This window comes from Mesoplodon bidens (genome assembly GCF_964165515.1).
Source record: "Mesoplodon bidens genome assembly, chromosome: 3".
Classification (NCBI taxonomy): domain Eukaryota; kingdom Metazoa; phylum Chordata; class Mammalia; order Artiodactyla; family Ziphiidae; genus Mesoplodon; species Mesoplodon bidens.
Window position 1 is genome coordinate 139,054,434 of NC_138178.1, and position 14,638 is coordinate 139,069,071.

At 42.3% G+C, this 14,638-nt stretch overlaps 1 protein-coding gene across 1 annotated transcript in view; it reads left to right on the forward strand.

The window, feature by feature from the left end:
• Positions 1-14,638, forward strand: part of SYT16 (synaptotagmin 16) — a gene marked incomplete at its 5' end in the record, with an annotated part of 124,293 nt that overhangs the window by 88,954 nt on the left and 20,701 nt on the right. Inside the window, 3 exon segments of the mRNA XM_081229096.1 lie at positions 5,105-5,361; positions 10,927-11,367; positions 14,277-14,466. Of these exon segments, the coding sequence (XP_081085222.1) occupies positions 5,105-5,361; positions 10,927-11,367; positions 14,277-14,466 (888 nt within the window).

The window sequence follows — 14,638 nt, forward strand, 5'->3', positions numbered from 1 at the left end:
AACACTAACGACTATAACTATTACCAAGCTTTACAAAATCTTGTTCCCTTCTGACGAGGACAAAAATTTTACATAGCTGTCTGCTGACCTTGCACTTCTGTGCCTTTCCTCCCATTTGGAAACGTAGAGTCTATTTTCCATATATCTATGTAACCTCAGATTTTTGAAGCCTTACTTTCAATAGTTCGTCATATTAAAACAGTAGGTGTGTTTAATCTTCCAAATAAAAATACGTGTTATAATAATATTAAATAACCTTTTTCAAACAACACATGCCCAGCACACCCTCCCTCATTCCCTGTAGTTTCTGGACCCCAGCCCGTGTGAGAATTCATGAGTCAGAACAGGTTTTACGCCAGCCTCCATCTTCATAGTAAGTTTACCTTTCCCAGAGGGAGAGGAGGCCACTCAGAGGTAGGGTGAGCACAGCCTGTGACTGCGGGTAGGGCTTGTCAAGGGTCCTTCTCCCTCCCCACCGTGCACACAGAAGAACCTAGGAAAAGAACAGTATGATATTTCTTAGTGCTTTCCCCAGCGAAGGTCAGGCATCTCTCCAACTCCTTTATGTCCAGAACCCTGAATAGGCACAGGACATTGGAACAGGGAAGGGTCTGTGAAGTGTATTTGGTAAAAAGCCAGAGAAAATGTCATACTGTCCACTGTAGTAAACTGGTCTAAATGACCTGGGTTCTCTAATCTTCTCCTTCTTTCCATTGGGCCCGTGGTCCATCCAACCAATGGGGGCATAGTTGATCTTCCTTGTTTTTCAACACTTAGTAGTAGAAAGACAAAAAAGAGAGTGCAGAATTGAGAGAAGATGACAGAGAAGAAATCTCTGATTTGGTGATGTGGACGAGGCAGGCAGAAAAAGAACAAAGGGGAAAAAAAGGAAAATTAACAAAAAGAACCCTATTTTTCAGCAGGAATATAATAATTTGCTGACCATCGTGTGATTTTACTTATTGGCATGGGCCGACATAACATTTTACCGCTCTTCTTTTTAGCCCCACATAAGCCAGGAGATAAACTCCCCGATGTAACCAAAGCACAGTAGCCGTAGCTCATGGCCCTCTGTCATCTCCTCACCGCCTCTCCTGTTTTCTCTTTCTCTGCTGTTACATCACAGCATTCCTCTCTCTCCACTGAGAGGGCAAATGTTAGCTAATGAAAGTTAATAGCAGTTGATCCCCTACGAGTAGCTTGTTTAATTCTAAAGCTAATGGCCCCATTTCCCAGAAGCCCAAGTGTCTAGATTTTGATTTATACAAATGGCTGCTGTTCTGAGAGTTCTGACAAACACTCTAGCCCTCACCCTTCCTGGAATTAGCAACAACTTTTGTCATAACTGGTGCAATTCTGAAGTTTTTGACAGATGGTGATAGAAAGGCTAAATTTTTCTCTGTCGGATGGAGGAAAAAGTCCACTACATTAAATGAATTACCTGTAGATTTTGAAGAAAATCATCAGGATTTTCATAGGAATGATTAACTGTATGCTAAATTTTAGGTTATCAAATGCCATGGAAATGTTAATGTAATTTTTATTTCATGATTTTTTTTTCTGTGTCCTTTTTTTTTGTTCATCTTTAGATCAATGAATTTGCATCAGCAGTAAAGAATAAGGAAAATATTAAGCATGAACCCCAGAGAGAATTTGTTTTTTGGTGCCTATTCTCTATTTAGCTATTTTCCCCTCTACCTGAAACATAATTTTCTAAGATCAAATTTAATTGTAGACAATTCTTTCACTTAAAAAATGCATTCAAAATGTTGGACCAGTGAAATTCAAGGTCCAAACCCACGTAAAAAATCTTCATATTCCAGGCAAGTTCTCTCCTGTCTCACATATCTGATTTAGTGTTATTGTGCATTAATTGTTCCTGTATTCCTGATAATGTCAAAGAGGGTTTGAGCCAAGTGATCTGAATCAGAAGTTGTGCATGAGGTCTTTACGCACGAAAGGTGGGCTACAGAATAATAGCCCACTTATTGGGCTTTTTGTTTGTTTGTTTTGAGCAAAGCCTTATTTTTGCTTGTGAAATATTTAGTTCTTAGGGTGTTTCATAGAAGCTAGTCATTACCTTCCTGGTGTCATTTAAAACAGGTCAATTATCCCCAGAGTCTGTGCTTACTTTTGTTTAGGATGGTGTATCAAGCAAGATTTTATGGTGTATCAAGCAAGATTGTATCAATCAGATATGAAGGGGATTTCAGGGTGAGATATATATATATATAAAATATAATATAATTATAATAATATATAACAATAACATTATATTATATTAATAATATAATATTATATTATTATATTAATAACATAATAATATATATAATTATAATTATATATATTATATATATAATATATATTATATTTCAAGAGATTTATTGCAAAGAAGTGACTTATGCGATTGTAGGGGCTGTGTAGGCCACTGGAATACACAGCTCTGAAATCCACAGGACAGGCTGCTGGGAAGGATAGGTTGAAACCCTCAGGAAGGAGCTGAAGCTTCAGTCCATAGATGAAATTGCTTCTCCTCCAGGGATGCCTCAGTTCTCCTCTTAAGGCCTTTCAATGGACTGATTATGTAGTATAATCCCCTCTACTGAAAGTCAGTTGCTTAAGGGCTTTAATTACACCTACTATATGCCTTCACAGTAACTCCTAAATTACTGTTTGATTGAATAATTGAGGCCTATAGCCAAGTTGACACATAAAACTGACTATCACAGATGGTTAGCAAAAGTATTGGTATATGGGTGATGGAGGGAGGAGTCTGGGAGTAGAAAGAAAGTAATTGGATAATAGGTTTACACTCCATCAAAATGGGATATGAACTAAAAATATTCCTCTACTAAAATAAATATAGTTGATGTGACATAATTATGCCCTGTAATTTCTAAGAAGCCAGGATACATTTCTTGACAACAGGCAATTACTTTTCCATATGTGTTTAAGGTGACATGACCTTCTTTAATTTAAAGCACAGGAAGACTGCTTTATGTAACAGTGAATCACCTTTCCCCTTCCCCCTCCTTGCAACTTGACTTGTCCCCCAGATTTGCCTTTCTAATTCATTCCTTGCTTGTCTGTCAAGGAAAATGGTTTGTTACATTAATATAGTTCTTATGTTTTTCAGTTATGAATAGCTTTTCAAGGCTTTAATGTAGCTTTTGAAAATTCCATTATTACTGATCTAAGTATTATCACCGTAGGAGTTGAAGTCATGAGACAATTTTATGGGGGTAATTTCTTGGCAAAGTTAGATTTTGTGCTGAGATCCTGCTGGGTGCTACACACGTTGATGGATGACCCACTGTTTAATAGGACATTTTAGTGTTCGTGTATGTGAGGAATGGATGGGCTAATTAGAGCCTGAGAAGAAAATTCTGCTTTGTGTTATGGGGTTTTTGCATATGGAATATCCCTTGTTCTGTCATTTTCTGTGGCCGTTTTAAGGGCGTTTGCCAAATAACGGAAAATGTGAATGTAAAGATGTTAGGTGCCCTATGACAGAGCTTCCAAGAGGCCTGAAGTGAATTATTAAGAATAACAGGGCTGATGGGGAACATCTCAATGGCTTGCCATGGTTTGGCAAAATCCCAAATCAGGAGCCTGAAGTTGTGTCCTGAAAACCAAGTCTTCCCAAAGATGTTTTTATATGGTCTGCATAGGGTGATAACATATTTTAAAATTTGGGTGTTTATTGTAGGTGGGTCATATATTGTCTGCTAAACCACTGTCACCACCACTCCATATTGCTGCACACCTGGCTGTTTCAAATATTTTTTATCTGCCTAGCCTTTAAAGTTATTTGAGATTTAGTAAAACCCACTGGTGGATAAAGACAATGCAGTATATAGATGTGGCTTAGCGCCTTCAAGGACGTTATGTTTTAGCTCAGATTGTAAGACCCAACTATGGGAGCAATTGCTATCATACAGTGTGTAAATAAGAGCTGAATTTACCATATATACTTTGTCATCCTCATTAATCCTGTCTATATCTCTAATTTTCTATCATCCTGGGATGGGGCCCACTGGAGAAGAGTAGAGGCCCAAGAGATACGACATCCTTGGCTACTTTCTGAATGTGGAAGCAAGTTAGGGTGAAAGCTGTTGCTTAGGGAGACTCTGTCAGTTTTTCCTTATTGTCTGAGGGTAACCTGGACACTGAGGAAGAGGAAGGGGATGAACAGAAAGAGAATAGGATGACACGAAGCCTGAGAAGGACACTGAGCCTGAAGGAGTCAGGGAAGATTCAGGAGTTGTCGGGGCTTTGGATGGACAGGAAGGAAAGGACAGGAGGGAGGGCTTGAGGACCGCTGTGAACCAAAATACACAGCTAACATTTTCACGGACCTGTGAGACCACAGGTATCTGTGAGTTGGGAGGTAGTAGCAAATGGGATTTGCCGGGTTGGTTGAGGCCAGACAGGTAAGCAAGGCTCAAATTTATGGGAGGGCTGGTGGTTGCCAGGCAGATATTATTTCATGTGTCCACAATGACTCTCTGATGGCTTTTATCATCATTTTATAGATAAGAAAACAAAGGTTAAGGCAGTTCAAATGTTGTTCAAGTTCTTAATGCAGAGCTAGGATTTAAACTCAGATCATATGAATCCAGGTCCAGTGTTCTTTCTATGGATTAAGTAGATAACTTTTTGCTTGAGAGAACCTCTGAAGCCTTTTGAGCAGAGGGTGATATGGAGAACGTGGAAGAGAGACGGAAGAATCGTAAAGCCAGGAAAACATATGATCTCTATAGCTGATTACTATTCTTGCTTTCTAGATTCATCCCGAAGGTCTTGTGGTCATTAGCTCCAACCAACTGCTAATGTGTTTATTTTATCCACATAATACTCATCCTTTATACTCATATTATTATAAAGCATTAAACCTTCTTGTACCCTACATAATGAACTAATGGGTTTCGATTTTATGGACCAAATTTATCTACCATATAGATGAAAGTATGTTTCTGCAGGTATTGTTTAGTGAGTTTGTTTTTGCAGACTTGATTGGTGTAGTTGCTACTGCTCATTTTCTCTAGATAAAAAGGTGAAACATGATAATATATTTGAAAGAGTTTCCTTTTTGCAAATTTAGGTTTGGATGGAGCCAGCCAACTGACTTATTCTGAGAATCTGTCTTATGGTGAAGATGACCCCATCTCTGCCCACTCACAGTCCCCTTGTGAGGTGGGGGACACCAGGCACCATGGCAAATCTCCCCAAGAGACCAGCGTGGTCCGCAGCCTCAGCCGTCAGTCCACACAGGGCAGCTTGGAGATGGAGACAGCTTTGAATAACCGGAGATTTGAAGATTCCTATGCCACTGACAGCTCCTCCGTGTGGAGTCCAGAGGCAAGTTGCTTGTTTTCCATTTTTTTCTTGCTTGAGTATTGTGTGCTCTCTGGTTGGTCGTTCTCCTTCCCCTCCCCTCTCCCTTCCCCCTTTTCCTTCCTCCCCCTTCTTTCTCCCCTCCTCCATCCCTCAAGAAAAAATTTCTCCAAGAAGTAAGCATTGCTTTGAAGAACAAACACCTTAAGAGCCTTTAATGGAAATACATTTTTTGTTCAGGTGACCAAGGCCCAGCCCTTATGTGTGCCAATAAAAGAATCATATATAAGTGGAATCTATCAAAATGGGAAAATAAAAAGAAGCATGGTGGCAGAATGAACCCGGCAACAATCAGGCTTCTTTTTTTATATAACGGGTTTTTAGTTCTTTAGGGAGACTGGATTATTTCCTTCATGGTTTCAGTTAAATGGAGTTTATTTTTATTTACACCAAATCTTGAGTTATGATTCTTTGAATGTGAGAATTATTTGAAAATGAAACTAAAATACAATGCCCCTGCAAATGAAATTATACAAGATATTATGAGGAAGATCTTGCAGTATGAGCATATTTGTTAGCTCCGAATTGAATTGAAGATCTAGGCGATGGCATTAGTCTATCATGACCCTCTGGCCATTGACTTTGCTTTTTGGATAAATCTCTGATAAAAGATGCATCGTCTAAATTTCTTTTTCAATTGAAACTTACTCCTGAATATGCCTAAACATCCAGAAGTATGACTGGAGGTGATGATGATAGAAACTACCATTTTTGAGCAATTACTATGTGTCAGGCACCGTGATAAGAATTTACAAACATTGTTTTATCTTACAGGCATTTATGGTTATTCTTTATTAGCTAGACCCCTCTGATTATGATTCTATGACATTAAGAGATATTAAATAACGGTGTCTAATACCTACTTTGAAATTAATTTGGATGAAATAAGTCATGTAACTATATGAAACTTTAATTTGTGCGAATAGAGGAAGGAGAAGGGTGGATGGATTTTGTTAGCAACAGTCTGACTGAGAAAATAAACAGGATGCATCTCTTATTAGGACCTGGACTGTCATAAACACCAAATGCTCAAATGCTTCTCCAAATAAAGGAGAAGAAAAATAATCCCAGATAGATATGTTTCAAAGCCTGACTGCTAAGGCACTGGGGCATGTAGAGAGCGCATAAGGAGATGGCACAGGTGCATGTGTGCCTGGGTGTTGTGTTACTGCTGAGGACCGGAAATGGCAACACAGATAGGTGGCTTGTGGCTGGTTAAAAGCAAACCTTCATACAGAGACCCTCAAAGCTATCAACCTTATACGTTTTGTAAAAAAAATTGTACTTCCCTACCAGTTTACTGCCAAGAGTCATATCACATCCCACACACTAACATTTAATGTTTAAAAATACTATTCTTTTTGGCTCTCTCGCTACAAAAACAAAACAGAACTGTTTACCTGCCTATTGACAGTCTCTCCCCTTGATAACTGTATCATTAGCCTTGGAATTGCTTTCTCCAGGTAACCTCCCATTTGCCTGCCTCATGGAGCTTCAGTAGAAGATTTGGTGTTGAGGGCACTAAATGTTCTCAGACTCCAAAAATACCCAGACATCTCTGTGTGCTCCATTCAACCTCCTATCTATTTTGAGACAAAAACTGTAATTTGGTGCTCCTACAGTAGAACCTCAGATGCAGCTCGGAGGCAGTTTCCGTAAATGCCTGCTTTGCAGGCTTAGCTCGCCTTTTAAGAATTGATTTATTTGGCTCTTAGCTGTATTAAGAAGCCTGTCTTCCCCTGCGTATCTGGCATTGCGAACACACTGTGGGTCTGTTTACTTTGGGCCACACAGATGACATTAACACTCTCTTGCTAAAACAGAAAGCCTTTCAGTTTGATAGAAAATCTTTATATCTTCATGGGTTTTGACAATGTGGCACAAGTATTCCCATCTTAAAGAAAAACCCAGGATACGAGAGCTAAAGGAATCATTTATTTTGCCTCAGAAGGGAACTGGTCATGCAGTGTGGCTACCTGTTAGGCTGATGGGTTTGCAAGCACTGCCCTTCTCTGCTGGAAAAGGCTGTCGACTTTTTCCTGCAGACCTAAGGCTTGGCAGGGAAGACGATGGGAGGGTGGCTGGTGATTTTGAGTGCACAGAGAGGCAGCTGTCCCACTTTTCATCTCCGCTTTCCACTGATTAACTGATTGGCCTTGAGAAGTTAATTAAAATCTGCCAAATGGGGATAAAAATGAAGAGATTTTTGCCTTGCAGGAAGGTCAGATGGATTAGTGGTATTAACAGTACCCACAAGAGGAGCGCCTTTAGTTGCCTGGTGATAGGTAGAGTGTGTTGAAATAATTAATTGCTATAAAAATATCAGCCTTCACAAATCTTGGTCTCAGATCAGCCCAGGAAAGGGCCACGAAGCCCAGTTTTCATGGACCACAGCTTGGATGGTCCCCATCCAGAGCCTGGCCATTGCCTGGAGCGGTGTCTGATTCAAGTTTCGTAGGACAGTTATTTCAGACCCTTTCCGCAGGACTTCACCACAAACCTGCAGGTGGAGTGAGCATTTATCTGAACAGAGAGCCCGATAGATAAGTGGGAAGATGCTCATTAACTAGGATATTTTAACCTTGGCATTGAAGTTGATGACAAAACTAGGAACTGTTAGTTAATATCAAGAGCAGGGGCCTAAAAGGAGATGAAATTCAAAGTAGTGTGTGTTTCCAACTCCCAACTTCCAATAAGTTGGAAGTTTCCAACTTCCAATAAGATGTGTCCATCTTATTCCCTCTTCATCTCACACACTTACTATTCTTATAAATAGCTAGGGTGAAAGGTTTATGGGGGAAGAAGGTAGACATCATGGTTCCCTGTAAAGCTTGGGACTTTGGGCATTAATGCTGGTAAATCCTGGGTAATTCTGGCTGAGCATATGATACTGGGGGCAAGGAGTTAAGTTATTTAGCCATTCTAAGCCTAGTTTCCTCTCCCGTAAAATGAAGATATTGAAATACCTATCTCATTAGGTTAATATGAATGTCTAAAAAGATAATGTTTCTTAGCTGGATTTCCCAAAAGCAGAGCCTACTTTGTTAGGACATGCAATTCCAGGCGACAAGAGTGAGGCACGAGGAGAGTGAGGCAGGGAAGGGAGGGCCAGTATGAGGATGTCTAATGGAGTTGGCTACCACTAGTTGTGACTCATGGCTTGCTCTTGTGGAACCATACCCTAAGAAGCTGTATAAACTAGTCTCAGGACATCTGTCCAAGGGGAGAAAATTTTATTGCATGGGGCATTAACACCACCCACCCCGCCCCCCAACTCTGGACTTTTTTTTTTTTCTGCGGTACGCAGGCCTCTCACTGTTGTGGCCTCTCCTGCTGCGGAGCACAGGCTCCGGACGCACAGGCTCAGCGGCCATGGCTCACGGACCCAGCCGCTCCGCGGCATGTGGGATCTTCCCAGACCAGGGCACGAACCCGTGTCCCCTGCATCGGCAGGCGGACTCTCAACTATTGTGCCACCAGGGAAGCCCTAGACTTTATATACATGAGTGCCAAGCAGGATTCTGTAAATTTCCAAGCCTTGACATCAAAGGAGAGACCTGTGGTGGGAGCTGAGAGTTACATGGGAGGGAGGCAAGACTTTGTTGGATTGTGCCAGGGAGAAGCCACTTAGAACCCAGACAGCCTGTAGGGGAAAATGGAACAGGAGGGGAGGCCAAGAAGTTCTGAAGTGCATATGAGTGGGCTTTTACAGTCCATAAAGGGTTTAGTGTGGTACCTGGCATAAGGGAGGGCTTAGTGGATGTTAACTGTTACTACTTATGGTCCAGCAAGCAATATAGAGATGACCAAAGGTAGGCTAAAATAGATGGGAGTTTGAACGGAAGACTGTGACTTGATTTTTGAGTTAGCCTAACTCCTTGGAGACTTGCTTCTAATATTATATCTACACTAGTCAGTTGTATTCAGAAGTCTCTATAGCAACCACTTTTATCACTTGAAACTAAGTACCTCTGAATAGAAACACTCACACATGAATGCATGCTCAGAGGAAAGGATGTAAAAAGCTTCCCTTATTTTGCAAGAAGCCTGAATTTTCTTGGTAGATTAATGTGAATCTTAAAAGAGAGGGCAATTATTAGATGTCTGCTATGTGTCAAGTCCTTTAATTTTCACAACAACCTTATAAAGTAGGTATCATCCCCCTTTTGCTGTTGAGGAAAACAGAAAGTGAGAAGGATTAAATAATTTGCCCAATGTCCTAAAGGTTGTAAGTGATGGACCTGGGATTCCTAAGCATGTCTCATTCCAGAGAACCATGCACTTTCACCTAGATCTATGGGAAAGTTTCATTGATGAACATGCATTTTTGAAGTGTATCATTATATTTTTAAAAATAAAGAGTTCTTTGAATTAGCAAAGTTGTTGTTCAATTACATAAAGAAGAACTGCTTCTGATTTACAATAAGAATCAAACCAAAGTTTAGTTATGAGTAAGAGGCATGCCTTCAGAGGAAAAAATCAAATTATGTTGACATTAGTAATAGTTTGTTAGAGGGTGGTTCATTATAGTAAAGTAAATGTAGTTCAGCTCAGTTTTCTCAAGGAGGTCATTGGATCTGACTGGCTGAGGTGAACTGCTGTCTAAAAGTGTATTTCATAATGAGGGGCCGCGTTTGAAAATAAGTAGTATCAGTCCAGTGATGGGAATAGATATCTATGGAGGCTGGTCTGAACCGGGTATTTTCCCACATCTATTAAAACCTCACAACAACACTCTATCAAGCAGGTGCCTTGATGCTCATTTTTCAGCTGGAGTACAGAGAGACTGGCCTGTTTGGCCATGGCCAAAAAGCTAGTCAATGGTAGAGTTATGACTTCAACCCAGGTATTCTGTCTCCAGGGTTTAGGATACCTTCCTAAACACTTGCTACTCCAAGAGTGATTTGAGTCCAGCTGAGACATCCTTGTGACCTGAGAAATGCAGAATCTCAGGCCTGACCCCAGTCCTACTGAATCAGAATTTCCAGATGATTCAAGTCCACTCGAATGTTTGAGAAGCTCTGCCCTGAACATTTTCTGCCACGTAGATTGAAAATCTACTGAAGGATCACCTGTCTGTGACCCCCATTAGGATCCTTATCTGCAGGAGTTCCTGGCTCAGAGAGCACAGGCCCAGGCTGAACCATTTCTCCTGGGAACTTGAGGAAGTTACCTTTTGGCAGTTGCATAGTTGACTAGTTTTAGACTTAGTATCTCAGTTGGTTTCAATGATAGTGGTCAATTGTGCTTTTGAGAGGCAGTGTAGAGGAAAGCACTTTGCAAAATATTGAAGCTTTGTTCATTCATTCCAAAAGCATTCATGAAGGCTTACCATGTGCCCAGTGCTGTACCCTCAAAGAATTCACAGTCCAGTGGAGAGAGAGACCAGGAAACAGACCTTTCTAATGTTTAGGGATATATGGTAACAGTCCAAAATAATGAGCTTCTGAAGAAGCACAGAGGGACACCATCTTTCCAAGATGTATTAGGCATTGTTCCATTCCTAATCTTTCCCTCTGTCTGCAACAGGAACAGTATGCAACCAATTTTCAAGTGCCATCTGGGGTCCCGGAGCCCATCTCAAAATGTGGTGGCCTGGATGTCATCTTTGAATATAGAGCTGCCAGCCAGAAGCTCACAGTGACCATCATAAGAGCACAGGGCCTCCCAGATAAGGACCGAAGTGGCATCAGCTCCTGGCAAGTGCATGTCGTGCTGCTGCCCAGTAAAAAACAGAGGGGCAGGACGAACATACAGAGAGGGCCCAACCCCGTCTTCAAGGAGAAAGTCACCTTCGCCAAGCTGGAGCCCAGAGATGTGGCTGCTTGTGCTGTCCGCTTCCGCCTGTACGCCACCCGCAAGATGACCTGGGAGAGAATGATGGGCGAGAGGCTCTTCTATCTCAGCCACCTGCACCAAGAAGGGGAAATGAAAGTGACTCTGGTTCTGGAGCCAAGAAGTAATATCAGTGTGAGTATGTTAAATGGTGCTGCTAATGATGCGCTACGTTTGAGGATCTGGAATTGTCAGCCCTTGATTTAGTACATTCATCCCGTGAATTCAAACACCTTAATTTAATTTTCCATTTGGCTCTCCTCATCCTTCTGAGACATGATTTGCACTTCACAGTACAATGGGTTTTCTTTTTGTGTGTGTGCCCATAGTCGCTATAACCTGATGGATGTGTTCCCTGTCCATTTTAGGAAATGACAGCAGCATTGTGAAGGAGGGCACGGGGAAACTGGGAGAGGTGTGTTGGCCTTCTCGCTAGTTGATAAGTGGTCCTACCACCCACCCCCCTGCCCTGACCCCAGCATGCATCATGATGCATCTCAGAGATGATGGGACTTTCAAGGTGAGGTCCCTAACAGCTATGCCTACATAGGCTGCATAGGAAGCCCTGAACTCCAGCCACTTCTAAGACCTTCCATTTCTATGACTGGGCTTCTCCCACATGCCCCGTCCTCTGTGTCCCTCAGATTTCAAAATAATACAGCACAGCTTTTATGTCTACAAGATGGGTAACCCTCTCTTCCCGTGGGTTATGTCATCCAGTGTGAGGATCTCCTTTTAAAAATCACATAAAAGATGGGGTAACTGTCTTGGGCTGTTGGACAAATCAGTCATGCATTCCAAAATGTTTGCTGAGTACCAGTTATATGTCAGGTGCTGTATAGGCAGAGGGGATGCAGGAAAGAACAAAACAGGTGATGCCCTCACGGAGCGTACAATCTGGGGGAGGAGGGTGACAAAAGACAAACTGGGGTAGGCAAAGCGAGAGAGGCAGAGGCTGCTGCTGCTTTAGAAGGTCAGAGAAAGTATCTTTCAGGTGGTGATACGAGAGAACTCAAGGAGTCGAGGGAGCCAGGCTGGGTGCCATGTGGAGGACAGGGATTCCAAACAGAGGGGCTGGCATATGCAGGCATCAGGAGGTGGGAAAGAGCTTGACTTGTCTGAGGAAGGGGAAAGGAGCCAGAAAGTCCAGAGTGCACTGATGGGAGATCTAGCCACTTACATTTTTAGTAGATGTCTCAAAATTCGTATCTCCAGACTCGAAATCCTGATTTTTGCCTCACTAAATCTATTTTACCTGCAGTCTCTCCATCTTGGTTAAAGGCAATCTCATGCATTTAATTGCTCAGGTCAAAAATCTTAAAAGTCACTTGTGACTTCTCTCCTTTCCACCTGAAATCCTCCTGGCTCTATCTTGAAAACCTAACCAGAGCCTGACTCTCGGCTGGATTACTGAAATGCCCTTCTAGTCGTCTCCCTGCTTCCGCCTTTGCCCTCTATAGACTATTCCCAACACTGGGGCCAGAAGGAGCCTTTTAAAACTTAAGCCAGATCATGTCTCATCTCTGTTCAAATCCCTCTTTTTTCTTAAGCTCTTGAGTAGAGTGTTTCTGAAATCCTGGGAAACAGAAGCCACAGGAGGTCAGAGGAATCCTGCACCATAAAGCATAAGGATAGGTATTATTACACCCCTGTTTCTCTGTGCCGGGCCCTGGGCCCTGTGCTGGGGGCACAGAGTTGAGTGGGGGAAATGAGCCAGTGTGAAAGAACCTTGAAGGTAAAAATTCCCCCATTCACCAGTTATTTGTTGAGCGTGATTATAAGCTACACACTGGGCCATGCCCTGTGGACTGAGGGATTTATAAGGTTGAGAATTTGATGTGAGAGGCAAGCTGTGCAGTGACAGGTGCCATAGTGGACACTTATGCACAAGCCCAAGGGAGGGGGTGGCCCTCACCCCAAACTAGGCAAATATTTCATTGTTGGGTTAACATCATCCAGACAGCAGGGCCTATAAGGCATCTATCAAAACCACCTAGCCCTGTAGTTTACAAATTGTGTTCCATGAAAGCCTCCATGGTCTCTACAGGGATGTCCGTAGCTTGGTAAACAGGGTAGTTTCCTAAGATGTGAAAAATACTTAATTTCTTTGAATGCATTTATTTATTGGGGTTTCTGATAAGAAGTTTTAGGAAATGATTGCAGATGTTGAGAAGAAAAGTTGGAGCAGTTGTGGGTCCGGGAGGCTGGCTGGCCTGCCCCTCAGGGTCCACTCCCACTCATGCTCCTTGAGTGAGAGTCAACATCCTGATCTACTTTGCTTTCCTCCTCCCAGTGTGTCTGGTGCATAGAGGTGGGTGCTTTAAAGAAGCACATGCATGAATACATGACACAAAGTGTGGGCTCCCCTGGTACCTGCAAGGTCTCTAAGATGCACAGTCCATGTGTCAGCTTCCTCACTAAACAGTTGTAAAAGTGTTCACGTTCAATATAATTCATCTCCTTAGGAAGAAAAAATGTAGCATCTGCCATATTCCTGACAACCTGAAAAAGCAGAACCAGGGGCCAAATGTTCTATGGGGTGGTAGACGGCCAGTGGTCATTTCTTTTCTGGTGAAGACAAAATGCCTCCTGTATTGCTACATTCCTCAAGAGGCTGCAGAGAACAGAAGCAGAACTCATGCCTGGAGTGGACAGGTTCCCTAGAACTCATGCCTGGAGTGGACGGGTTCCATATGGGTCTAAACTCATTGAAATTTGAGTCTATATTAAGTGTCCTGTTACCTCTCCATGTATCTTCCAGGGTTTGATTTACACTAGTAATAACATCTTTGTCCGTTTTGTCTTTAGAGAGGAAAGAGTGAATGGAGACAGTTCTTGAAACAAATATGTCTGCTAATAATGCAGGGGATCCCATCCAAAACTGTGCTCCCCAGGCCCTATTATCATTCACACTGAGTGCGCCATTAGTAATCTTTGGCAGCAGTGGAGACTGGGCCACAATTTCACCAAACATAATATCGGCTTTCTGTAAGGGAGAGGAGTGCAGTGGGGCCAATGGATCCTTTGTTGTTCTTCTCCTCCAGAGTGGAGAGTCTCCTCTCAGCCCATCTGCAGTTTCTCACAGTGACAGTGCTTCATCCACGCAGTCGCTGTCGCATGGAGGGGCGCCAGAGCTGTTGGTGGGGCTATCATACAATGCCACAACGGGGCGATTATCCGTGGAGATGATCAAAGGCAGCCATTTCCGAAACCTCGCGGTTAACAGAGTGCCTGGTAAGTTCATGCCTGTACCCCCAGCTCTGGTCTTCCCAGAGGCAAGAAGAAGGCTGTGTCTGCCTTCATCTCAATTCTCTAACTTTTACAATAAAAATGATCTTGGTGTGACTTAGACACGTTTTTACCAAGTGATACCTCTGGATTTTTCAAATGCCTTTCTGTTTAATTA